Source organism: Coffea arabica, chromosome 8c (genome assembly GCF_036785885.1).
Source record: "Coffea arabica cultivar ET-39 chromosome 8c, Coffea Arabica ET-39 HiFi, whole genome shotgun sequence".
Classification (NCBI taxonomy): Eukaryota; Viridiplantae; Streptophyta; class Magnoliopsida; order Gentianales; family Rubiaceae; genus Coffea; species Coffea arabica.
Genome location: NC_092325.1, coordinates 43365216 through 43390749, shown reverse-complemented (window position 1 = coordinate 43390749; position 25534 = coordinate 43365216). Strand labels below are relative to the sequence as shown.

At 37.0% G+C, this 25534-nt stretch overlaps 2 protein-coding genes across 5 annotated transcripts; one reads left to right on the top strand and one right to left on the bottom strand.

Moving 5' to 3' along the window:
- Positions 1 to 2212: 2212 nt before the first annotated feature.
- On the top strand, positions 2213 to 13166 carry LOC113707275 (kinesin-like protein KIN-UB). Of its 2 annotated transcripts, XM_072063707.1 has the most exons (18): positions 2213 to 2576; positions 3085 to 3185; positions 3329 to 3451; positions 3892 to 4077; positions 4260 to 4481; positions 4606 to 4762; positions 5670 to 5819; positions 7165 to 7253; positions 7438 to 7641; positions 8256 to 8372; positions 8458 to 8589; positions 9777 to 9909; positions 9986 to 10078; positions 10722 to 10847; positions 10972 to 11097; positions 11622 to 11765; positions 12451 to 12579; positions 12656 to 13166. In XM_072063707.1, exons 1-18 carry the CDS (start codon positions 2336 to 2338, stop codon positions 12817 to 12819), a joined length of 2637 nt encoding a protein of 878 aa, XP_071919808.1. In that variant the 5' UTR covers positions 2213 to 2335; the 3' UTR covers positions 12820 to 13166. The 2 variants fall into 2 exon arrangements, with proteins under 2 accessions (XP_071919808.1, XP_071919809.1); XM_072063708.1 differs by lacking the exon at positions 4260 to 4481 and having other exon boundaries at positions 2214 to 2576; positions 12656 to 12958.
- Positions 13167 to 15523: 2357 nt separating this feature from the next.
- Positions 15524 to 18326, bottom strand: LOC113706606 (AT-hook motif nuclear-localized protein 24-like). 3 transcript variants are annotated; one of them, XM_027228536.2, is made up of 2 exons: positions 16734 to 18325; positions 15524 to 16159 (listed from the first exon to the last, which is right to left on the bottom strand). In XM_027228536.2, the coding sequence occupies exon 1, from the start codon at positions 17638 to 17640 to the stop codon at positions 16762 to 16764; it is 879 nt and encodes a 292-aa protein (XP_027084337.2). In that variant the 5' UTR covers positions 17641 to 18325; the 3' UTR covers positions 15524 to 16159; positions 16734 to 16761. The 3 variants fall into 3 exon arrangements, with proteins under 3 accessions (XP_027084337.2, XP_071918407.1, XP_071918409.1); XM_072062306.1 differs by having other exon boundaries at positions 16752 to 18325; XM_072062308.1 differs by lacking the exon at positions 15524 to 16159 and having other exon boundaries at positions 16454 to 17667; positions 17955 to 18326.
- Positions 18327 to 25534: the final 7208 nt, after the last annotated feature.

Below are 25534 nucleotides of genomic sequence, written 5' to 3'. Positions count from 1 at the left end.
CCTGGAGCAACAACATTTGTCGATATGTTGAAAAAGCCTTGCGTCCATCCAAACGGCCGAGAAAAGTAACTATATATACTGTACTGAAGGGGATCAAAGACAACGAAGAAGAAAACCTGCAACTTTGAGAAAAGGTACATTGTTGTCTTGAAGGGACAAAGTAGGTATATATGGAGTGTCTCAACTCATGGCCTCCAAATTCAGTGTTTTTGGTTTTACTTTATGTCAGGCACCCAATGTGATAATAATCAAGAATTGAAGTTCATGGGAAATTCAAGCAGGGAAAACGTTTACTAGGGAGTACTGTTTTGGATGCCTGATGTGGACCAAGATTCATTAAAGGCATACACTTTCTTAGACGGGGGGCATCTCGGGGGGTCCTCCCTCGACTGAAACATTGCTTCATCAATCATGTTCATAATTCAAAGCCGGATAAAATGAAAATTGGTGAGGATGTTCTTTCCTATGCTGTCTCCTGGGGTTCAAATCAATAATTTGCAGAAGCACCAATAAGACAGACAGATGAACATTAATATTGTTAGCGAATCATGAGTTTCAAATGGTGATGGTGCAGCAGAAATTAGGCCATCAATTATTCGACTGGCCCTCGAATTTGCTTTACAGTGCCGCTGACTTGAAAACAGTTTTTTATTATTATGACATTGTACAGTTTTATAATCCTAGGACTGCTACTAATTTCAAACGGTTTGCGAGGTAAATACTCCAGTTTGGCGCCTTGAATTAAACTTCCGACATCTCCATTTTTTAAAAAAAAAAAAAAAAAAATTTTTTTTGAGCTGATTTCTCTATTTTGTTATTAGAGTATAGGCCCTCCTTTTCACCTTTTAACTCACTTTCTGCAAAAGCCCGTCTGACTAGTTTTTCACTTTCTTTAATTATAATCTTTTTTTTTTTTTTTGGGTTTTGACAATTTCAAATTCATGCTGCAAAACACAAGCAATGATTTCAGTACCTTTTTCTTTTGGTTTGTGAAATTTCAAATTCAATTTCTATGAATTGAGATACCCTTAATAATTTGGATGCTTGTACTTAGATTCTTTTAAGGGCTGCTGAATTGAAGAGCCATTACATCTCAATCTAGGTTTGTCAAAATGGCTGAAATACAAGCACCCAAAGCCAGTTGGTATTTTCCGTTTGTGTTATTACATAAACTCGAGATGTTGTATTTTCTTTTGAGGATCACACTTTAAGGTTAAATTTCATTGTTGGATGATAGAATATGAATTTTAACTTTAATATTATAATAATTTCAATCATCTAAAATGTAATTACACTGCATCATTAGATTAATGATGATGTTTCAACTACTTATTGAATGCAAATTGAGAAAATGGTTCTCTAAAACCATAAAATTTCCTAACATTTCGCTATACACACTTTCATCTTTCTTTTTTTTTTTTTTTTAATTTCTAAACAATATACATACTTTCACTCGAGGGGTTACCATAATCCCTCGAAGTTTGTAAGGAGCAACTTTGCATCTCAAGTGTGTAGTTCATCCACCGTTTTAGAGGTGTCAAATGCCTTCCAAATTTGGGATGGATCAACAACTAATACAACGTGCTAAATTATGTATGAAACTTATGTGGGGGATGAGTGTGGTACCCAAACATTTGGATACATCGCAGTCAAATACTCAAACTATTTTTCTCGAGTTTGATTAATGTGTGCCTAATTGTACACTTATTAACTGAGGTTTCAGGATTCAATCTTTTGATAAGAGTAGTATTAATTTGAAAACGTGATTGAATGTATGATTGTAATATATATATATGAGTCTATGCATCCATATAATAAGTTTGATATAAATTAGTCAGATTAATAAGTACCCATTGAATATTCGTTAAAAAAAATTCTTATTTCCTCCTACTCGCATGCCTAACTTACACAATCTAATTACTCGTAGGGAAGGATCGAACCCGAAATCTTACTGTAACTACAGACGGTCAGTCTCAGTCAAGCCAAGCTACCCGTGCGGCTAAAATTCACAAGTTAATGGGAAAAAAAGGTTCAAATATACAAGACCGTTATATGCATTAAATTTAAAACGAAAAGAAATTGGAGGGCCATTCCCGTAGATTTTAAAGTGCAAAACAAGCAAGAATAGTCCTTGACCCACCACCTCTCCTCCAGAGTCGGCCCACGACCCCACCCTTGACTCTCCCCTCACTCCCTCACTACTTCTCAAACAACTTTTCTTCTCCAGTCCTTTCTCCCATAACTGCATTTCTTGAATGCGCCAGAGAAGAGAAGAGAAGAGAAAAGAAAAAAGCTGAAATTCTCAGAAGCAAATGTGTGAAAGCGAAGTAGAATAATGGCGAGCAGCAATTCTCACCGAAACGGCGGCGTCGGATACACTAGCAGCATAACTAGTAATGGCACGAAGGTGATAACGGATAGGCAACAGCAACAACAACTGTTCTCCTCACTCAATTCTATCAATCCCAAGTCTTCCACGACGTCGTCATCTTCCTTGAAGCCGAAGTCGAGCTTGCGCAGAAGCAGCACCGGCTCAATTGCCGGTTCGGCCACCGCTAAGGACGAGTCTCGGGGAGGTCAGTTTCTGTAGCTGTAGGCAGCTCTATTCTTAATTTGCTTCTTATTCCGTTCTTTTTTTAATTTTTTAATTCATTTTGTTTTAATTAACGTTTGATCGCAGCCTAATTGTTGTAGTTTGAACTTAAAATGTTGAATGCGCGTTACTAGTATTGATTAATTCAGCGCAGTTATCGACGTCGTATTCATGTACTCTGTTCACTTCCTCGGAAAAATTTAGGAACTTTTCCTGTGAAATGATTAGCCTTGCTGCATAATCTGACGCGGTGCAACTACGGTATATTTGGTATTACTATTGAATTGGGCTTACAGTTGAACTGATCTACTAATGGTCTTGGATTAATTAGTTTGCTGCGCATATCTTGTTAAGCGAATCACTAGCGAGTGCTTTTTTATTCTGTTAAGAATTTGAAAACTATATTTGTATAAATCTTGGGGAAAGGGAGAAATTTTTAGAATGAAGTGAGAGTAAGTGAAGGATTTTATTGTCATAATTCTTGCATACAGTTCGTGGGCGAGTTCGAGTTGCTGTAAGATTACGGCCTCGGAATGCAGAGGAGGCTGTGGCTGATGCTGATATGCCCGACTGTGTGGAATTGCAGCCAGAGGTAGATACTGAATACTTACTGACTTAACGTAAAGTGTTATGTTTTCTTTAAGCATGTTCTGGTTGTTGTTGCTCTCTTGAGGTAGTGTAAGTAAGAACCTTAAGGAATTCATTTTTTGGAAACGTGTTTTGCTTCTCTGTCAGCTCAAAAGACTGAAGCTTAGGCGCAACAACTGGGATTCAGATACCTTTGAGTTTGATGAAGTGCTTACTGAATTTGCATCACAAAAGCGTGTCTATGAGGTCGTGGCCAAGCCTGTTGTTGAGGTAATTTCTGATGCTTCGCAATGGCCTGGGGTCTTTACAGCACAACTTCTTTTACATTGCATGTCTTCATGATTTTCGTGGGTTATTTTGTAAATCAATCTTCTGTTTGTCAAACTTGAGTTTTTTCTTGCATGTTCAGATTTCATAGATGCATTTTCATGACTTTGCATACCCTTGTTCATCTACCAGTGTATTGAACTGAATTAGAAATTCAAATTCATTTGTTTACGTTGTATGAGTTGTGTTTTAAAAGCTCATTATGGGTTTTCGAAAGTTAACTTTATCATTTATACAGTATTATCACTATTTGATAATCCTGTTCCATATGCCTATAGGTTTCACTTTAATCTGACACTGAAACTAAGATTGAACCAGATCTGTTCCTTATTTTGTATGATTTTAATCTGCTCTGATAAGCTTGTGAGCACTACTTTATGCAGGGTGTTCTGGACGGTTACAATGGCACAGTCATGGCTTATGGGCAGACTGGTACGGGGAAAACTTACACGCTTGCACGGCTGGGAGAAGAAGATAAGTCAGCTCGTGGAATAATGGTGCGTGCTTTGGAGGATATTTTGGCAGAGATATCTCCGGAGACTGATTCAGTCTCTATCTCCTATTTGCAGGTCATCTAACCTTCTGAAGTTGTGATACTAAAAACAGATAAAGAAACTTATTATACTGGTCTGGCACCACTGTTTTGTGTTATGCATCTTTAAATGTCACCTGTTTCAGTCCTGTAAAGGTTTCAAAAACTGCTTCTGACTTTAGATCTGTATGATGCTTATTTTCTTTAAAAAATGCGCAGCTTTATATGGAAACTATTCAGGATCTTCTCCAGCCAACTAATGATAGGATATCAATTATTGAAGATCCAAAAACTGGAGATGTTTCACTGCCTGGGGCAACTCTAGTAGAGATTAAGGATCAGAAAACTTTTGTGGATCTATTAAGCTTAGGAGAGGCTCATCGATTTGCTGCTAACACAAAATTGAATACTGAATCTTCACGTAGTCATGCCATTCTGATGGTATGCACAAGACTGTTGCACTATATTTTGATGATCTCGCAGAAAACACTAAATAGGTTTGTTAATGCTCCAAAGAATCTCATATCTGCTGCTAAATGCTAAAATAGTTTTGGCATCCTTGCAGGTAAATGTAAAGAGGTCTATCAAGGGTAAGGATTCTGCTCTTTCAGTTGAAAATGGGAATGCTTCTCATGCAGCTAAAATCTTAAAACCTCCCATTGTGCGTAGAGGAAAGCTAGTCATTGTAGATCTTGCTGGTTCTGAGCGCATTGATAAGTCAGGTAATGTATGTCAGACAGAGAGCTTAGGTGAAAAAAGCTGTTGCTTTACTCTTCTTCTTTAATGCAGAAAAATTAGTTGTCACTTGTGATTTTCATTCTGCTCATATAACTGTATTGTTGTTTACAACTTCTGAAGCTGAAATTGTCTATTCCCCTGGAAAACAAAATTCTTTAGGTTTCTTTCTGGTGTTTTTCATTTGTCCTTTTTTTTGAAGTGTCGTTTTTAAGTGTCTTAATGAAAAGAAATGGCATACATTAAGGAAAAGTTTCATGGACACTGAATCTCTAAAGGTTGGCATGTTTATGTATTACCTCCTCTAAACAACTTTGTTTGCCACAAAATCCAGTCCAGATAAGATGCTAAATGACCCAGTCCAGATAAGATAACAAATGAATATCAGTTTGCGAAGAACATAATATGCAAGGAAGTGTGTAGCTGTATTATGAATTTTTAATTTAAACTGGGATATAACAAAAAGTTTCTATAGTATGTTTGAAATCTTTCACAAATCCCATCGTAACGGCCATAGGGTAGTATGGCAGGTATTCTCTTTTCATGCTTTCCTGTAGCTTTGCTTCCAGAAATTCTGCTCTTCTAATCATAGGAAACCATCCAGCCTGTCCCCTCTTTCTATCATTTACTCATAAATTGAGTTAGGCTTATACTTCTTACATGTGTATGGCTGTACTTTTCTCGCCCTTGCATGACAAGTAATGAAATTCTGATTGATGATCTTTGTGTGCTTCCTCTCTAGGATATTATTCAATTATAGAGTTTCTAAAACTCCTTTTTGCTTAGTTTGAGAGGAGCTTGAGGACAGCAAAAAGAATCAGAGTATTTAGTGTTTGACCATTGTTTAGCCTACCTTTCTGGCAAGTTAAATTTTATCTGCGTGCTGTTTTGCAGGAAGTGAGGGTCATACATTAGAGGAAGCGAAGTCTATCAACCTTTCTTTGAGTGCTCTAGGGAAGTGTATTAATGCACTCGCAGAGAACAGTCCTCATGTTCCAGTCCGGGATTCAAAACTTACAAGGTTGCTTCGAGATTCATTTGGAGGTAAAATATAATATACATTTCTCACATACGTTCAACATATATTCTTTAAAAGAAGAAATTTAGATCTTTGATATAAGGAATCTTAGACAACAAGAAGCATGTACAAGATTAGAATTAGACTTTGGGAAGGCATGACTGGTAAGAGAGAAAATGTATGGTAGCGAGATCTCTTAATTAACTCTGGCTTTTACTACAGTTAAGGTTAATGGGTAAAATGGCCGGATCTAGCCATAAGGCCACAGAGGAAAACAATTTGAGGCTACATAATATCTGCCTTTGGATAGTGTAGAATTGCAGTATAGGTGATTATAAATCCTTAGGTTATTGTAATTTTTTTCAAAACTAAGTCTGAGCTGTGGCTTGAGTAAACAGTCAGGTTTACTGTGTCAAATGGTTAGGCTCCTGGTTGTTGGAATTTTCATTGAGAATTCTGGATTTTGGTTGAACAATCAGGGAGTGTAAAACTATGATAACTTCTTGAGACTAATTATTAGACATGCAATAAGGCCTACAAAGTTTCATTTTGCATATGATACACGCATTGTGTTGATAATTGAATGAATCTGTGCAAGCAGCTTACTTTCAAGATCCGAAGGATCCTTCTTGCAAATCTTTGACATATAATTTAAATCATTGAACTAGTTTAGCAACTTTACAAAAGCAACTATTAAGAGTTATATGTGTTTTAGGTAAGTAGTTTGTCTTATGTTTTCTCTCTAAGCCTTCCACAACCATCTCCATGCCCCAACTTTGGTTCAGCAGTCTATAGATGTATTCAATTAAAAGAGAAGCAATGGGACCTTAAATATCACAAACCCTAGTCAACAGCATTGTGTAATCTTTTCTCTCCACCAAGTTATGGGAAGGATTTGTCGATTGATATAAGGCATGCTCATCCACAAGGTTTTTATGTGGTACATTGCATGTGATCACCTGCAACAAAAAAGAGGCTCCAAGGGTTGATGCCACTTAGACCATAAGAATGAGTCTGATTTTGAAGCTTAGATGAATTTCGGCTTTATTGCAATGATATCATTAAATTGGGTGCTGGTATACTGTAAGCAACCATACCTACAACAAACTGCTTTTCATTCACAATCAAATACCTCAAATTACTAGCGGAATCTTCATATGGTTCTCTATGCTTTCAGCGACATTGATTTGTTACTGAAAGATATGTAGTCCCATGTAGATTTTTCTAAAATTGCCTTAAAGTGGTTGTCCCTTCAACAATTAATTGATGCATGTATTCCTAATGTGCTATCATTGACCAGCTCGGCGGTAATCTTTTAAATTCAATTCAAGTTTAGAAGATATGCTGAATGACAATGTTGGATTGTTGTAGGCACAGCAAGAACATCATTAATTGTTACAATCGGGCCATCCCCACAGCATAGGGGAGAGACAGCAAGTACCATAATGTTTGGACAAAGGGTAATTTTATCGTGGCCATCTCCTTTGAGAATGTAACGGTTATTTCTACTTCTATTCTTAGACCTTAATGCAGTCTTTTAGGAACCCTTTAAATTCAAATATTCGTATGTTGCATACCGCAAATAGGTATATCAGTAAACCCCGGACGTTCTTGACAATACTGACGGTTTCTGTATGTTTGCAGGCTATGAAGGTGGAGAATATGTTGAAAATTAAAGAAGAATTTGATTACAAAAGTTTGTCCAGGAGGCTTGACATTCAGTTGGACAAACTAATTGCTGAAAATGAGAGACAACAAAAAACTTTTCAGGACGAAATTCAAAGAATAGCATCTGAAGCACAAAAGCGTATTGCTGAGGTTGAGAGCAATTGTGCTGGTGCACTGGAGGTAAATACCTGTATGTGTGTTGAAGAATGTATCAGATATTCCAAAAGGAGACAGAATGTAGATGTATAACATAAATTATGTCATAAGAATGCAAATGCTTGACAAATGATTTGAGATACTTCCTGCAGATGCACATCTAATAAATCGCTAATTGCTTGGGTTTTGCCTGATTTATGTTCGAGTATGGTGGGCTAGCTAAAACTCCAGCTTCTAATGCATCAATAAATCATGAGGTTATGCAAAATTTTTAGTTCCTTGTAAAAATGTAAAATTTTGCAAATTAGGGGTGGTCTTGATCCACAATATTTTGTATGGGGGCTTCATCTTGCTTTCACAAAAATATAGTTGATGTATTACAGTATGATAGTTAGACTAGCTAAACTCTTTAATAGGAAAAGTTTCTGGTATCTCACCTAGATGTATTCTGTTGTTGGGATCATGTCCTCTCCAATTTGAATAGTCACTTGATCAAAATTTGCTTTCTTGTGCATCCTAAACTCCATCCGAACACAATATATTTGTCACTTATGCCCTCTTTTTTGTTACACAAGTTATAGTTGAATCATCAAGACATAACTTGGTATTAATTTTCCATATTGTCCCCCGTCCTACAGTCAACAGAAATTAATGAGTTTAAGAAGTTGCTCCAAAATGAAACTCTACTACGAAGAGCTGCAGAAGAAGAAATAAGTGGTCTAAGAAATGAAGTGGCACAGTGGAAAAGGTTGGAGGTATGATTCATACCAATAAATACTAAACTTTTGAGATTCCAGATGAAGTTTCTGTCTGGTGATGCTTATAAATTTTGTTCTTCAGGCAGCAAAAAGTTCTGAGATCTTAAAGCTTCGCAAGTTGCTGGAAGATGAATCACAGGAAAAAGCAAAACTTGAAGAAGAAATTGCAGCATTACAAAGTCAGCTATTGCAATTAAGTTATGAAGCTGATGAGGTACGGTAATCTTAATTTCTAGTCCACTTTTAATAGTCAGAACTGCCCTTTACATTCTCATATGGTTACAGCCCTTGGTTTTACATCTATAATTGTATTTGGCAATTTAAGATTGAATATATACATATTATATATATTGGTGGTGAGGCACAACATTTGTGTGCATATTTTCAGGAAATAAAATAAAAAAGATATAGGATAGGAATTTTGTCAGAAAAAGAAAGAGTTCTGATGTTGAAGGGCTAGTAAGTGCAAGTAATTTGTGGGCTTGGGCATCAAAGTGGAGATCACATATGTTAGTGGGTGAGTGGAAATTGGAGATAAGCAGAGGACATCTTGGATTGAATTCGAATAACATGTTAATATTAACAATGGCCGGAGGTGTGTATATAGGTATATTTGGTCAAAGTAAACTAGAAGAGAAATAGAGGTCATGTGTTATTGGCTGGAGTTGTATCATTAGTTATTATTTGTAGTGATGGATTAGTGTCGTGTTAGAGGCAGTCTATTAGCTGGTGTATGAGTATGGGTTAGTGGTATTTTTTATAAGCATAACAACCGTACTACTTTGATCATGTAGCATAGGATCATGATTCTGTAGGATCTTTACACACACACACACACACACACACCTCCCCTTAAGCACTTAAGGTTGCTTAGGGGGCATTTCCTGTAACGGCACATACATACATTCATATATTTATAATGTATTTGTACACACATACTTATATATAGATAGATGCATGTATATACATCATATTTTTTTTGGTCTCCTGCCCTTGGGGGTGGGGAAGGGGGATTTGTTGGGGTATGATATGAATAATTCCACTTTATGGTCATTGTAAGAAGAGATTAGATGAGCTTCACCATTGATTGAGAAAATGTTCATTTGGCAATGGGAAAATTTTCCTCATCAAAATGCTTAATGGAAGAAGTGGATTGCAATTGCATTACTTCAGAGAGAACTGTATTCAAAATTTACTGATTAGCTAGGAGTTGGCTAAGTCATTTGTTTAGGTGAAATTTTACATGTATCACTCAATTATGGAAGTTAAGAAAGTTTTTGGCATCTGTCACCTCTTTTAATGTGAAGTTTCTGTTGTCATGCGTTAGTGTTACTTAGTATGTCTTTACAAGAATACTGGGTGATGATCTTGTTACATATCCATGTTTCTATGTATCTGCAGACTAGACGAAATCTTGACAAAGGAGAAATGGCAAAATTATCTGGTGATTTAGATTCTCTATTACCTCAATCTAATCATCAATCATCTAGAGACTTTGCTGATGGAGCCTCCATGGCAAAACTCTTTGAACAAGGTGGTTAATAGTGTCCATTCTGCAACTTTTCTCTCTATTTCTGTCTCCTCTGCTGATAAACACAATCCAATCACAGTGGGATTGCAGAAGATATTGTCATTACTTGAAGCAGATGATGCTGATGTGCGAATTCATGCAGTAAAAGTTGTTGCTAATCTTGCAGCTGAAGGTAAATAATCCTTTTTCATGTTCTTTGACTATCTTCTTTTCTTGAAAGTAATGTATTTATTGCAATCCTAAATAGGCAATCAACTTCTTTTTATTGGTTTTCTTCCTTTTAAGTTGTAACTGCTATTATTTGGAGATGTTTGATTATGTTGTACGGATTTTAGTAGTTGTTGCCATGTTTATCAGCTAATAATACTACCTTAATCTGGTTTTGTTAACTTGGGAAACCTGTTAATTGGGACTCTTCCACCCAATTCCTTCTAGTACATGTTAATCTCCTTCAGATCCACTAATTTCACCCATTTCAAACAAAATTCAAGCAAGATTCCAACAAAGGCACTCCCAGGCATCCAGTGAATAGCATCCAAGTGCAGGAATTTTTTTTTTTTTTTTTTAATTGATACATTCCATGACCATTGCATTGCTACGGCTGTATTTTTAACATGAGTTGATCAACGAACTTGGAGCACTCTATAGCTGATAAAGGAATTTAGAGCACTCTATAGCTGTGGCAATAACACGAGTAATTCTTGTTTATATTGTAAAGATAAACCTATTACTGCAGAAGTACCATAGTCATTAAAAGCAGTTTTGGTTTACTTATATTGATTACAAGAGATTTATACATCTTGTCAAATTTACAGAGTCAAATCAGGAAAGAATTGTTGAAGCAGGTGGTCTTACATCCCTTTTGATGCTTCTTAGAAGCTCTGATGATGAAACCATTCAACGGGTTGCAGCTGGTGCAATTGCTAACCTTGCAATGAGTGGTAATCCTTTGTTACCTTGCCAACTAGACTATATAACAACTTGGAAAGGTTATTGTACAGATTTTTATGCTATCATTTACCCCAACAAGAAATCACCAGATAACAATTGAATTCTCATAAGCAGAAACCAACCAGGAGCTTATTGTATCTCAAGGGGGCTTAGAACTGTTGTCAACTACAGCTGCTAATGCCAACGATCCGCAGACCCTTCGCATGGTTGCTGGAGCCATTGCAAATCTTTGTGGCAATGGTAGTCTCTGTTCTTGAAATAGTAGCAGTTTCAAACTTATTTGTTATTTGTTGCATTATTATCAGGCCGTTGCTTCAAAACGCTCAGGCAATGAAATTGTTGGAAAAAAGGATTATCACAGATATTATAAATCTGTGCTGGTTCTTTATAGTCCTTAATTTTATCAAATATCCAATGAAGCATTGACATCCTTATATGACTCAAACAGTGCACTGGCTGCATTGGGTTGAGAGAGGGAATGACCTTAATCCTGAAACTTTTAATCTCTGATTTATCTGTATCTTCTGCATGTGTGTTTTTGTTATTTGTGTTTTTGTTGAAGAGATAGTGCCGCATCCTTAATCTATGCTGGGTTTCTAATAGGCATACTCTGGGTCGACCATAACTTTTGTACCCATTGTGTAATTGAGAAGCTTATCTTCCCAATGAGTATACGGACGTTTATAAACATGCTAAGCATTTGGTTTTTTGAATGTGTGATTCCACCTCACTGTTATTAAATTTGCAATACTCTAATTTCACAGATAAGTTACAAATGAAGCTAAGAGGCGAAGGCGGCATTAAAGCATTGCTAGGAATGGTGAGATGCAGGCATCCTGATGTTCTAGCTCAAGTTGCCCGTGGGATTGCGAATTTTGCAAAATGCGAGTCTAGAGCATTCACACAAGGTGACTTGTATGCAATCTCTCCCCCCTCCCCCCTCTCTCTCACAAACACACACACAGATATATCATGTTGGTTATTTGGTTTTTAGAGTTGTTTTCTGCCTGGAATTTAAGTCTTAGTATCGAGTTACGACCATATTGTTTGAACGAAAGCAATTTGGTTTACATGCCTTATTTGCTCTATGTAGAATGCATGATTCACGTCCTTGTCCCTAGTGTGTAGGTCCCTGAGCGGGAATGTCACTTTGGAGAGTGAGCCTATGGCATCTAATTTGTCCAAAAGAAATGAGAAATTTTGTTTCTTTGCAGAACACTTATTTTGAATCTCTATTGGTTAACTATGAAAGTGTTCCTTTTGTTCTTTTACTGACCCATACAGATTTCAAAGAAATGTCATGAATTAACTTGTGGACTGGAAATATTTTTCTGAAACATCTCAAAAGGAAAAGGAATTGAAAAACTTTGTGGTTTTTTAAGTGAGCTGTGCAAGGCAAATCTAATTACCTAGATTTCAACAATTTGCAATCATAATGCAGTGGAAAAGCTGGTAGTTGCTGACCGAAAATAATCTCTTTGCGCTGAATTTCTTCAATTTGCAATAAGACTATCAACATCTGGATAAATAGATCATTTTGGCTTGAGGTACTTCAAGCTCTCCGTCTTATTTGTCATTTTCATATTCTTTCAGGAACAAAGATGGGAAGGTCTCTCCTAATTGAAGATGGTGCCCTTCCATGGATTGTACAGAATGCCAATAATGAAGCCTCACCAATCAGGCGACATATTGAGCTAGCACTTTGCCACTTAGCACAGCATGGTAAGTTCACACTCACATCTCCAACCTTGATTCCTACTGTTTGGGCTGCTCTAAAATGTTTGAATTGGTATAACAGAAGTAAATGCAAAGGATATGATTACTGCAAGAGCGCTGTGGGAGCTTGTTCGAATCTCACGGGATTGTTCACGAGATGACATAAGGAACCTTGCACACAAAACACTTACTCACAGCCCAGCTTTCCAAGTGGAACTGAGGCGTCTACGGATAGATTATGGTTAAAGAAATGTGATGATACCTTGGTTAACATACCAGCTCCTGGGTTGCAGAGACAATTATAAACACAAGGTGGCTGCCCATAAGAAAAATGGGCAGGATCCCCCCTGGAGGTAGCAACTGTCTGAAAGTCTTTATCATTATTTGGACTGCGGGAAGGCTGATTTGTGGCATTTATTGTGTCCGATCCAACGACCGGTATTTGCAGGTCATTGGCTTATCATGTAAATTTGCTTAAAGTTAGATAGAAGTTGCCTGGTTAAGATGGTCTTCTCACATGAACTTGCTGCGTATTGTATAGTTTGGTGTGTATATGGAATGAAGCTGAGTATTTACTGTGTTCACAAAATTAACGACAGGAGTCTAGATGTACAATGTACCGGTAACAAGCTATTAACCTCGTATTCTAGGATTCATGCAGTTGTTAAAATGAGCACGTGGCCTGGACATGTTTAGGAATATTTTTTCAGTCCCATATATTTAACTGAGTTCCCAAGCAGAGATTAGCAGATACTGCAGAGGCACACCTCAAGTTTGTAATTGGTGCCTCTCCGCTGCTGCCCTTTTTACCAAACGAAACAAAACAAAACAAAAAAAATCAGGTTTTGAATATCCAAGTCCGTACACGGCTCAAGAAGATGGTTTATCCTGGAAATTCGTCAGATCGTTTCCGCGAATCTTGGGCTAACCACTATTAATAGTTCAGAACTGACCAAATTGGGATACTTTCGACCGTTTGCCAGTCGGCCGCTAGGCTGTCTACAGCTATTGCATTAGAATCTTTTTTTTCTTTTTTTTTTTTAAACTTCAACTAGTTTCTGTTATTTTTTGGAGGTTGTATGGAAAAAATATACTATAACGATTTGTTGTATATGAGATAAAAGACGATTAAAAAATACGATCATGAAAAACGTAAAAATTTTTAGTAGAAAACTACAATCCAAACACTAAGATTAGTCGAATAATTTTCTGCACAAAAATTAAACCAGAAATAAGTACAAATGGGTCTACTTGCAGGCGTACAGCTAAATTCTCCAAGTTCATTAAAAAAAAAAATAGAAAAATTAAAGAGGCAGGACGCTTGTCGCAACGGTAGAATTCGTATAACCTAATCTAGAGGAAAGGGGAGAAGGACTCAATATGAGTAGAGATTTCATAAAAAAAAAAAAAAAATCAATTAAGACCGGCACATGAAGTAGCAATTAGTGGGAGGTCAATGATTCGCCTCCCACCCCACCAAGACCGGTAGTGATCACCTGGCCAAAGGCCTAGTGGCTCAATGTTGATAGATTTATATACAATTATAGTACCGGTAGACTGTAGCCATTTGGAGAGATAAAAATGGATAGATGAACTATTATGTCTCTAGAGTTAAAACATGAAAATTTTGTCAGATTCTTGCCTATTATTTTTATCCCTCTCTCACACACACACACACACACGGGTGTGCCTTAGTTGTCCGTGCAAAGGACGGACCCCCCAAACCGAATCACATTGGGGAAATCTTAGGTTCAAGATGACAATATATATTGTTCCTCATCGAATCTGGACTTTTAAAGAACTGTTGAAATTGTTTGTTTTTGGAGAGAGTAAAATGAAAATCATGAAACTGAAGATAGATAGATAGATTTGGGTGCTCCACGCAAGCAACAACAGTTTTGTTGATCAACATTTACTGCTGTGTCGGATGATGTAAACTTCATACATACAATCGTATACGTCCAAAACATTATAGAAAACCTACCGAAATTGCTTGCAATATCTACAGACTAGTTGCCTCACTAAATAGCGACAGCTCAACTGTGGCCATATCTATATTTAATGTTCCCAGGAAAATGCCCCAAATTTCTGGCCAGAAATAATGGCTAGCTAGCCAAGCTACACAGAGACTGACTGGTAGTGAGGTGATCGTAACTATAGAACCATGCACTCACTCTCTCTGCCTACGCTTTGCTTCTTTTCTTTTTCTGCTTGTATTTGTGTGAAAGAAAAAAGACAGAGAAAATAAAGCATTGAACTAGATAAAAATATATTGATCACGATCATTGGCTTACCAACAGCCCGAAAGAATAAAAGAAAGTTGAGTGGAGAAGACCCATATGGATAGTGTCTAATGTACTACTCGCCACCATACACTAGTGTATTAACAAATGCTGCTCCCAGAAAAAGAAAAATGTGCCAGCAGCGTGATATGATCTCTGGCACTATAGAAAGAAACGCCAGGGGCCACCGTACATACAATTTTAGGTGTCTGTGGATATCATCCCTCTCCTTATCGATCTAAAAATCTGATAATATGTGTGGAAGACCCCAAAAAACACATACCCGATACGGATTCTCCAGCCACATAAACCTTAAACTGAAAAAGTAGCAAATTTGAAGGGTACGAATTTAGACTGCATCCAATCATTGGCCATTAAAAATATTAATGTGTTGAACTTGAAGCACTGACAAAGCATTTCAAAGATGAAATTTTGGGCCCAAAGAATAACCCCCCCAAAAAAATCAATATAGGTTCAAAGAAAATCCCTCGTTAAAGTTGAACCAGGTCAAGAAAAAAAAAACAAAGAAATGGCATTCAAAAGAGAGAGAAAGATAAAGACAGATCCAACATTGATGGAATAAAATAGTTTTTTTCGATCAGAGGTTACCTAGTTGTAAAATGAATCCATGAAACTAAAGGAGAAGAAAGATGATCATCATCCCAAGATAAAAGCAAAAGCTGCATGGCCGAGTGAAGCGAGTGTTTCTAGAGAATGGATAAGCTTATGAATCTTACTCCCCTTACATGGGTTGTTGCATAAAAAACAAGCAACCATTGTGAGCAAACTAGAAAGGGTTTCTCACCCTTGCTTCAATTCAAAGAATCTTAGCTGTGTTCTAGTCTTGGTTTTTGCATTCTATCCCTTCCTTCCCAAACCCCTTAAATTTTACACTCTTAAAGAGAACAAAGAAATCTAAACTACACTAAACTAAACTGAAGTCCGAGCCTCTAAAACTATAACGCTCAAGAGACATCTTGTCCAGGTTGGTTGCCTCTTCCCTTCTTTCTTCATTGTAACCGCTGCATTGCCTCGAAAAGGAGCTCGTTTGAAACTGTGCACATGTCCAGATATATATGACTCTCTTAATAAAGGCTCTCTAGTCTCTACATTGTTCAACCCAATAAACTCTAACATTCATCAGAATGGGAAAAATGTTGGAAACTGCAATTTTCTAAAGCCCATACTTCCATTTTCTATCTTCTCGTAAATATAGCATCATGACATGCCACCTAACCATTCAAACAGTCAAATGATTTTGTCCAAGCAAAAGCACTCTTCTTAATGTCATAGAGTATCATCCCCTGAAAAACACAATAATTTCAACTCTAAATATCATGATTATCGCATAATTTGTTCCTGTTGGGTTCGGGGAAAAAAGGAAACAATGTTCAATGCGGTATACTAAATAAGATGATCATGGGATTATGACTAATGAAATGGAATGGAGGAAGTGTAATCTGGCTTGGAAAGATAGTGGAAAACAATAGCAAATGTTAATGCATGGATAACTGTTCTTGTTCTTGAAGATCATCATCTTCCTTTCCTCTTTTTTTATAGCCAGATTAATTACTTGAATTACTTGTTGCCTATTCGAATTGACCTCAATCAAGAAAGAAATAATTTACAAAGTTCTTTAATCAAAATACAAATGCAGAAGCCACATCATTCTACTCATCAAACAAAAAAAAACACAAAAGACCTACTAGCTAGCTCACTAAATTAACCGATGGAAAGCAAACTCAACACATGATCATAAGAAAAATCAAAAGCTGAAATATTGCTCGAAAGAACCAACCTGAAAACTCTTCTACCTAAAGAGCTGATCAAGATAATTAATAAACAAAGTAGTGGTACTAAATCATGAGAATAATTCACCTTAAATCAATTCATAACCTGTTATGAGTTAGAATGGAGGGCGACCAGTAGCCCAATAAGCTTCATTAGGCAATTGAACCGAGTTGAAAAGATTAGGAGGCATGCTAAACAAAGAAGGGTCCGCCATCAATTGCTGCTGCTGCTGCTGCTGCTGCTGCTGCCCTCCAACCGCTCCTGGAGATCCCAGTGATCCTCCTTGCATTTGCAGCGAACTCTCATCTTCATCTAGTGGAAGTCTCTCATATGCAGCATTGCTGAAGGAAGCAGCCATGATGACAACAGGCCCTGATGCCATAAGTGCTCCAACAACACTTCCCCCCACCACTTGCCCTTGCCCACCAGCTAAGTATATAGTCAGGGTTGTCGCGGCCGGAGGAGCTGGTGGGGGTAAGAAAGACCCCGCAAGGGATAAGATCTCGAACCGGCCGTGCAATGTCACTACAGCACCCGGTGAAGCCGGTTGCCTAAGCGTAACGTTCGTTACGGTGCCAGTTCCACTCATGATGCATACCCCTCTTTGGCGTCTCCTGGCGAAATTCGCCACGCTTTCCATGATATCGCATCCATCTGCGATTTCCATAACGTGGGTTCTTAGCGCATTCGCGCTGTCACGGGTGATAATGATGGGGGGTTTAGGTTTGTTCTTGGATCCAGCTGGTCTGCCGCGAGGCCGCCTTGTGATTTCTCCTCCGTCTCCAGCTGAGCTTCCTCCATCTTTGCCATCGCCACCGTTGATGTCATTCTTTTCCTCGCGATCTCGCTTTTGGCCCATGTTTAGGCCGCTGGTGCCGCTGTGCTCATCTTCTGAATTATGGGTCTGGTGGTGGAATTGCTGAAGATTGAAATCTCTAGTGTTGAAAGGAGGTGGGAGGGAATGACCATGAGCTGAAGCCGTGACTGGATCCATACTTTCCCAAGTCTTTTCTCTTTTGTCCTAGAAGGATGTATGTGATGAGGTTGCCAGATGAAAGTACAAGTAAAGGCTGAAATGATTCAAAAAGATGGTGAAAGCTAAAAAGAAAGAAAGAAGTAGACTTTTGGGGATGAGAGGATTTTTGCTCTCTCTTTCCTTTTCTTGCTTTCTGCCTTACTCACTTTGCTGGCCTTGTTTTTTAACAAATCAAAGCACTACTCAATAGTTTTCATGACCATCAAGAGGAAGAAGGCCGAGGAAGAAGAAGAAGGAGAAGGAAAGAAGTAGAGTTTCTGGGTGTTACCCACCAAAATTCAATTCCCAGCTGAAAAATTCAATGAACTCATTCACCATATCCCCCAGCTAGCTCAAGGCTCAATCCTCCTCATCCTGAGTAGCTTAGCTTTACTTGCCGATGGTGCTCTTGTTGTTTTTGCTTTTGGTTCCCTAAGGCTATTTCAGGTTTTCTTGGTGAGGAGTACTATATTCTTGGAGGGTTTTGGAGTGGTAAAAGATAAGAGAGGACTGAGCTAGAGAGTTAGAACAGGTCTTGTTTGGTTTGTGCTTGAGTTACTAATCTAGGAGATTGGGTTAGGGTTAGATTTTGTTGAGGATAGATTGTTGATGGGGCGTGGTTTTTTCATTTTTGGTGGTAAGATTGCGTGCCCGTGGGCGGTGGATGGGTCCTCTTCCCCCTCCTCCTTTTCTCTGTATTTTTTTTTTTTTTTTGGTTAATTGTCACCGTCTACCCCTATTTCTCCTCTTCTTTTCCTTTTGTGTTTCTCTAATGCATATGATGGAACAACAACGCATAATCAATCAAAAACTGTGTCTCCAAAAGAAAAAGGTTTCCTCAAACTTCAACTCTTCCCTTTGTCCATTTCCCTTTGCTAGTCACTAGTCCCAATAGTCCCAATCCAAGAAGGCTTTCGCTGGTTTTTGTCTGCTTAAATCAAGGATTGGTGTGTTTGTACTTGGTTAGTGATTCACGATTGGTTAAGGTTTCCATTTATTATATACTACTTAATATTTATAGTTTCATACCTTCTTGCATGGGTGGTTATATTTACGGTAGTTTTGTGTTTTAAAAGTTTGACATGTTTCACAAATGGGACGAGGCGAGTTACGTAAAAAAGGAACATTATTGTTTCATACATTGACAAAAACAAACGTAAAATAAATATGATATAGAGCATTATTGTGAAAAAGGATTCCACATGTATATATATATATATATTCTCACAAATAATTGCATACGAACTTAAAGGAGCTCTTTGGTTGGGAATTCAAGTGCTGAAAATGAAAACACATATAAACAACTTATATATATATATATATATATATATATCTTCTTGAAGTTTGATTATGAATTCGTAATCATGCAACCAATAAGTTTCTAGGGCATTATTAATTTAGAATATTAAACAGTAAAACAGTAGAGAAAATCCGATTCATACTGGTCGTGAATTAATTGCCAATACTATAGATAGATGAAAGAGAAATGAAATGTATAGAATAATCAAGATTATAATGCACAACTTTTTGCGACAGCTCTAATTAACTAACTAGCATCTTAAACTGAAAAACTCAATGGAGTCATGACTGACTGAGTTTCTAATTCATGAGAAATATATGACTTTTAATTAAGCATGCTTTTGAATAGAAAACCCAAAAACCCAAAATCTATTTCGTTTAATAGTACTGTATAAAATCCCTTGACCAAGTACTAAAATTTCATTATTGTTATTTGGAGTAAACTACTAAAATTTAGATGGATAACAAAGTAAGACGGACACGTTAATTCTTCCGTTGTTAAGCAATTATGTCATAGTACGGTCTTGCATTACAATAATATCTATTTCGATCCTAATACATATTTCATTTCAGTTCAAATTCGGGGGCTCCTTTGGCAACCTTCTGCAACCATTATAGGTAGTTAAATTTCTCATGGATAGCAATTTTCTTTTTCTTTTAAAGAACAATAATATTCTAATAAACATATGGATATTGCTCAACAAATTGAATAGGAAAAATTGAATGCCTTACAGAGAGTGATCATGGGAAATTTGCAACGGGCTACAAGTAATACATAGGGCCGGCCGGGACAATTAAACATGACTTCATCTTTTCCTACTTCAAGAGAAGGAAGTGGTCACAAAGATCTTTTTTTTTTTTTTAATACAATTAATCTCAATAGGCTTTTTATTCTTACAGATTTCCAAAAAAAAAAAAAAACAAAAATACTAAACTTGGAGGTGGGAGGGATAGTGACAGTTTGAGAGCCACTCAGAGATATTTAATCCATTGGACGCCCACATGCACCACTATCCTCTGCAAACTCTATCTCTAACTCTCAGTGTGTGCAAGAACCAGCGGGGGTCCACATGCGACGGCTCACACCGACACGTGGCAAGACCCCCCGCAATTCGTGGGTCTATTCCTTGAACTACGACATCTTCTTAGTCCTTGTCCTCGGCCCTTAATCTGTCTCGGGCCTTCAAATCATATGAAGCCTCTTGTTGTACGCATATTATGCACAGTATGGTATATCCTTTGCTGCCTTCAATGTATGGTATATCCCATTTTTTCTTCTGGTTCTTGTTTTCTTTCGTCATAATCTCTTCCGACCCATAAGTCGTATTCTTGGTTACTTGAGTGTTATGCGTGCATTTTTGTCAAGGAAATGACTGCTAATTAAGGACTAAGATTTAAACATTATACTTTCACATCAAAAGCATCTTTTTGACTTGCATGAATTGCAGACCAAAAGTACTAGGTTTGGTAGTAGTTTGCGAATTTTCAAGTCTTTTCAGTCGCTTGTAGCAATCTTTTCATCAATGCATGGACCACAAACCTTGCTCAAAGGCATAATTTCACAAACCTTGCTTAAGACTTCTAACAATTTCACAAAGCTCCCCTTAATATTTCAAAATTAAACATTCCTTCCCTATTGTTGCAAAAGTACTCTACCACTCCTATATAGGATACTTAATGACTTTTTTTTTTTGGGAAAATTTTTAGAAATTCCAAGGAAAACCAAAATCGACTTATCACGCCTCTTTCACGTTTCCACCTTTCTACCTTGCTTTTTTTTTTTCCACTTCCATCTTTGCACAAATTCCATTTCTCTTTGCCTAATATTTCTTTTCCAATTCATGATCAAATTCTGTCTGACGTCTCTTACTCGTATTTGCCCCTCTCCTTTCCCTTCTTCTTTTTGGTCTATCCTCATCTCCTTTTTGCAAACATGATTAGGGTCATCTTCTTCTTTTTTCCTTTTAATTTTAAGTGTGATGGGTTTGATTTTTCTGCGTCTATTTGTTTTATCCAATTTTGGTTGATTATGGGTAATTAAACTTGTTGATGTCAAAAGTCAAGAATTTGAGAGATGGATGGGCTTTAGAAAAGAAAAATAAAGGAGTCTGCAAAGAGAGAAAAGGGAAAGAACTACGCAATTGGTTGTTAATGAAGTGTTAGTTTTGGGTAATATTTGAGGTTGATTTTTTATCTAGTTTAGCACCAAGTGATGAGTTTAACTAACTTGTTAGGAAGTGTAGAGGCTACAGCTATTGGACATAAATTAGGTTGCGTTGTTTTGAGTGCTAGAATTATTGAAATTTATTATGATTTAGATTGAGGTGTTTGCTTGGCTTTTGTGGTAGTGTTGCTTGGAAGAAGTCAATCATCATAGTTGGATTTTTTTTTTTTTTGGCAGAAAGAGTTTGTTGGCTTTGGTGTTAGAAGAAAGGCAATCAACAAAGCATTTTTAATCTTTCCTTTTTGTCTTTTGGTAGAAAAGGTAGTTTGGGATGTTTGAAGGAATTAGTTACCTGTTGGACCTATTTTAAAGCATAAATAGTGAAAGTAAGGGAGATGAGTGTAATTTCTGAAATCTAGAGGGAGCCTCTTGAAATTGGTAGAGACCTCAAGGGAGGTTTCTGAAATTATCCCTTGATTAAAATGAAAATTTGCCAAGCTTCGTGAAATTTGGAAAAAGAAAAAGGCAGGAAGTGAGCAATTTGGTTCGTGCATTTTTGGCCAATATGTGTTGACCAGATAGAAATCACAGTGGTGGTTGGTTCCGGGAATTTGTTATGCAATGAAGATAGCGTGCAGTTCACATTACCTATTGGTTCCTCATGTTTCACCAGTCTCTGTAGAAAATTTCTATTGGATGTAATATTTTAAGGGGAAGACAGTAATGGATTTCAATCTGACTTTCCACCTGCACGACCCGATATCTTTTTATTATTTGGTGTATGATACGAATAGAGATTATTTCACATAATTGCAATTTTCTGCTGCAACAGGACGATATTTGACTCATTATCAACAATTTGGAAAAAAAAAAAAAAAACAAACATTTTTGTACTAAAACTCACATTTATTTGTGTAACTAGCTATGAAAATGGCAATGCCTTTCCTCGGACTCTTAAGGTTCAAATGGTTGTTCTATAGACCACATATAAGCAGGGTTGCAACTTACTGATAAGTCACTGAAAGACTAAAGAGTTACCGTAGTTCAATTAAGAATTTAAGATTTGCATATCAAAATAAACTATTAAAAAAAAAAAAGTTTCTAACATATGAGGATATGCCTAATGACACTACTAGCTAAGAGGGGTTGCAGATTCTTTTAATTTTTTTTTTTTCAAGAAGTGAAGTTAAAAATTGAAGGTCTATATACCTAGATACATGCAACGGGGAAGACTAGATTTGAATGTACAGATTAAAATAGTAAATGGCATTTGGAGCTCTTGACGCCGTCAGACAAATCTATATTGCTAATATGTAGGAATCACACAGGGATTTAGTCGGGGAAGGAAATTCAGTAGACACAAGGCCAACAATACATGGTACAATTTTGAACTATTAATATTTTCGTCATCCAGTAGAGAAGATTAATTGGACCATTGCTCTGAAAGGGGGGGCGTAAGATGAAGCAAACGGGATCTAGACAGCAAATACTGCATTGATATCTGGGAAATTCTTCCCTGGAATAGATAGAGTAATTATATCTAATCGCTAACATACCATATAATCCTTCACATATACATCTCGTATAAATCAAGATTATGCAGCCTATCCTCCTTTTGAAACACATAGTTAGTGAAATGATTTAAAAATTTCATTCATTGCTAGTAATAACTCGATCGGAGCAAGACTTTGACTCGAGAAGATATTATTGAGTACCTGTAAAATTGGTGATAAGATTGGGACAAGTAACAAAGATGGTGTATTAGTTTTGTTATATTTACTATTAATCCTCAAAAGTTATCTATCATGTATATGAGATATAAGTCATGCATTTAATTAATACCTTTGATAATGAATCGCTACAGTACTACCATCATTAAACGAGTAATCTATGTAATTGTGATGATTTGTTCAACAAACTATTATAACTTCTTTTAAAAGTCGAATCCTAAATGTGTCTTGTAAACTCAGTTTAGAAGAGTGCAAAACTTGTTCTTCATTGTTTAAAATCTAAACTAGTCCAAGAATTGTATTTTTCTTTTCAACGATTTACTTTTTCTTACCGTTTTGAGTTTAAACTAAACGGTGTATATATAAAGACACTCCCTAGATATATAAAGCTAGTGAAGTGCTCATGGTTGATGTTATTGCTAGAACAATTATGTTTTTAACAGCACAGCAACATTTTACATAAGGGCAAAACCTCCCGCCACCAGCAACATTAATTTGAATTCTAATTTCAAATATTATATACTATATAACATGCATTCAAACATGCTAATATATACACACTATACGAAAAGATTTACCCTATAAACTACATTATGGCCGTTTTAGTTTAAAATTGATGTAGCTGGCAACAAAATTATTGCTGCGGCAATACACATCATCGCCCAGTACGTACAATTACTTGATGCAAGAAACTAGGAGTTTAAAAACTGTGGCTCTGATCAACCCTTTGAGAAGAGAAGATGCATCCATGATCACAGGGGAGTGGTGCAGTCATGGAAAGTTTTGTTTGTTTTGGGTTGGCACAGGGTGGAATATGCTTGTTAATTAGGCATGCCGTCGGATGCATCAGAAGCTATAGGGAGGGGTATAGAGGTGAATGGTTGCAAGTGCATGGTTTGACCGCATAATTTCAGATATGAGAGTGTTGGTGTTGGTGTTGGTGGGCTGGGAGAGGGAGTTGGGGTTTGGGAGAAAAGACGCGTGGGTGGCGCTGACACAATTAGAAGGCATCAGCAGCAAGAGCACCACGAGCACGAGCGCCCTCCGCGGGGGATTCGTTCTATGTTGGATTGGTTCACAACACACTGTTTTATTACTTGCTTTTTCGTGAGTAGTACCAATTCTTAATGTTGTTGGGATTCTCTCTTTCCTTCCTTGGTCCTGAAACTGATAATCTGGCTGATCCATCCTCTTGTCGTTCTCTCTCTCTCGCATGACTTTTTTGGGCGGAAACCCATGTAGCCAAGATGCTCATTGTCGGCTCTCCCTCCCTCTCTCTCTCTCTCTCCCCCTATCTCCAACCTCTTGCCTCAGTTTACCTAAGCATTGTGAGATAATCTCATGCATGAAGACTGAACAAATCTTAAAAGAGTTTCTAGTTCAAATGGACATTTCGCCACTCCTGGACATTGGAAAAGTATCTAAAAAAAAAAAAAGAATTGTATACTTGAATGAGTTATTTATTGCATGTAAAATGGATTTGAATCCATTCTTGAGGAGAAAAAAATTGATTGTTTTAGGAGTACCATGTAATATTGCCAATTAGCTAGTGCTTTTACATCCCACCATGTCCATTCACAACTCATTTAGGACCGAAGCAGTGCGCCACAAATACCTAATTTCTCTCGCCAATGAGTCAACTCTGAGAGGTGTCCAATTGCGGCTGCCTTTTACTTGAGGGGTTCAGTGAAATAGATCATCCTTGTATTCGTTTGGTGACAAAATCTTGTGGTTAGATACCGCGACTCAATTTTCTTTATGGTTACTTTTTTAAGCACTAAGAAGATTTTATAATCTCATACAGATAACCAGAGTCATATCAGTTTGTGTAGAACCATGAAATCATGTACAGATTAAGTGATCAAATCTAATCCAATAGGTATTAGCTAGGGAGGAAGAAGAAAAAAGAGAAAAGGGCAAACAACCAACAAAGTTCAGGTAGGAGAAGGAAGTTCAATTTCTATCATCACCTTCTCCTTTCCCACCTTCCTTGCCCCGCTCCCCTCTCGCTCTAAACATATTTTAGCAGAGAAAAACCTAGGACAAGAGTCTTCGAGGTACAATTCGAGTTAATGAAATTTAAGTAGAAACAAGAAAGGAAAGGAGGGCACATACCCATGATTATGGAATGTACTTAGTCCTTACCTCATTTGGTTTATCACGCAAAGTATTAAAATCTTTAATGACCGGAGCTCTATTATGATTATCTATGACCATCCTGATGCTGTGATTGGACATGAAGAAAGCTTAAAATAGACATCTTGATGCTATAGAACTTATTGATCAACTTGTCTATTTTGCTAATGAAAAAGGCAGAAAGATGAGAGCCATGATTAGCTCCAACTCTACACTATTGAATATTGATTGATTGATCAGCCGCATAAATACATGTACCTAATGATTACTTGTCAAAAACCTTGGCCTGTTAGCTAACGCAAGAGAGCATCACACCCTTTATTTTAGAAGTAATCTAAAATGAAGAAGATTATAGAGTGTTTAGGTAGAAAATAACTATTACATTTTTTTTGTGTGATGTAATGCATGAGAGATAAAAAGATGATAGAAAATATGTTTGTAACTATTTATAAACAATAACAAGATCTATAAGTGATAAGCGATCATCTTTTTTCAGTGAGAGATGGTGAGAAAATTTTATTGAATTTAGTCTTTTCATGAAGTA

Coding starts and splice junctions, on each gene's coding strand:
- LOC113706606 (XM_072062308.1), bottom strand. CDS start 17,640: ATGGATCCAGTCACGGCTTCAGCTCATGGTCATTCCCTCCCACCTCCT.
- LOC113707275 (XM_072063707.1), top strand. CDS start 2,336: ATGGCGAGCAGCAATTCTCACCGAAACGGCGGCGTCGGATACACTAGC. Junction 2,577..3,084: donor TAAGGACGAGTCTCGGGGAG/GTCAGTTTCTGT, acceptor TCTTGCATACAG/TTCGTGGGCGAGTTCGAGTT. Junction 10,848..10,971: donor TGCTAACCTTGCAATGAGTG/GTAATCCTTTGT, acceptor TCTCATAAGCAG/AAACCAACCAGGAGCTTATT.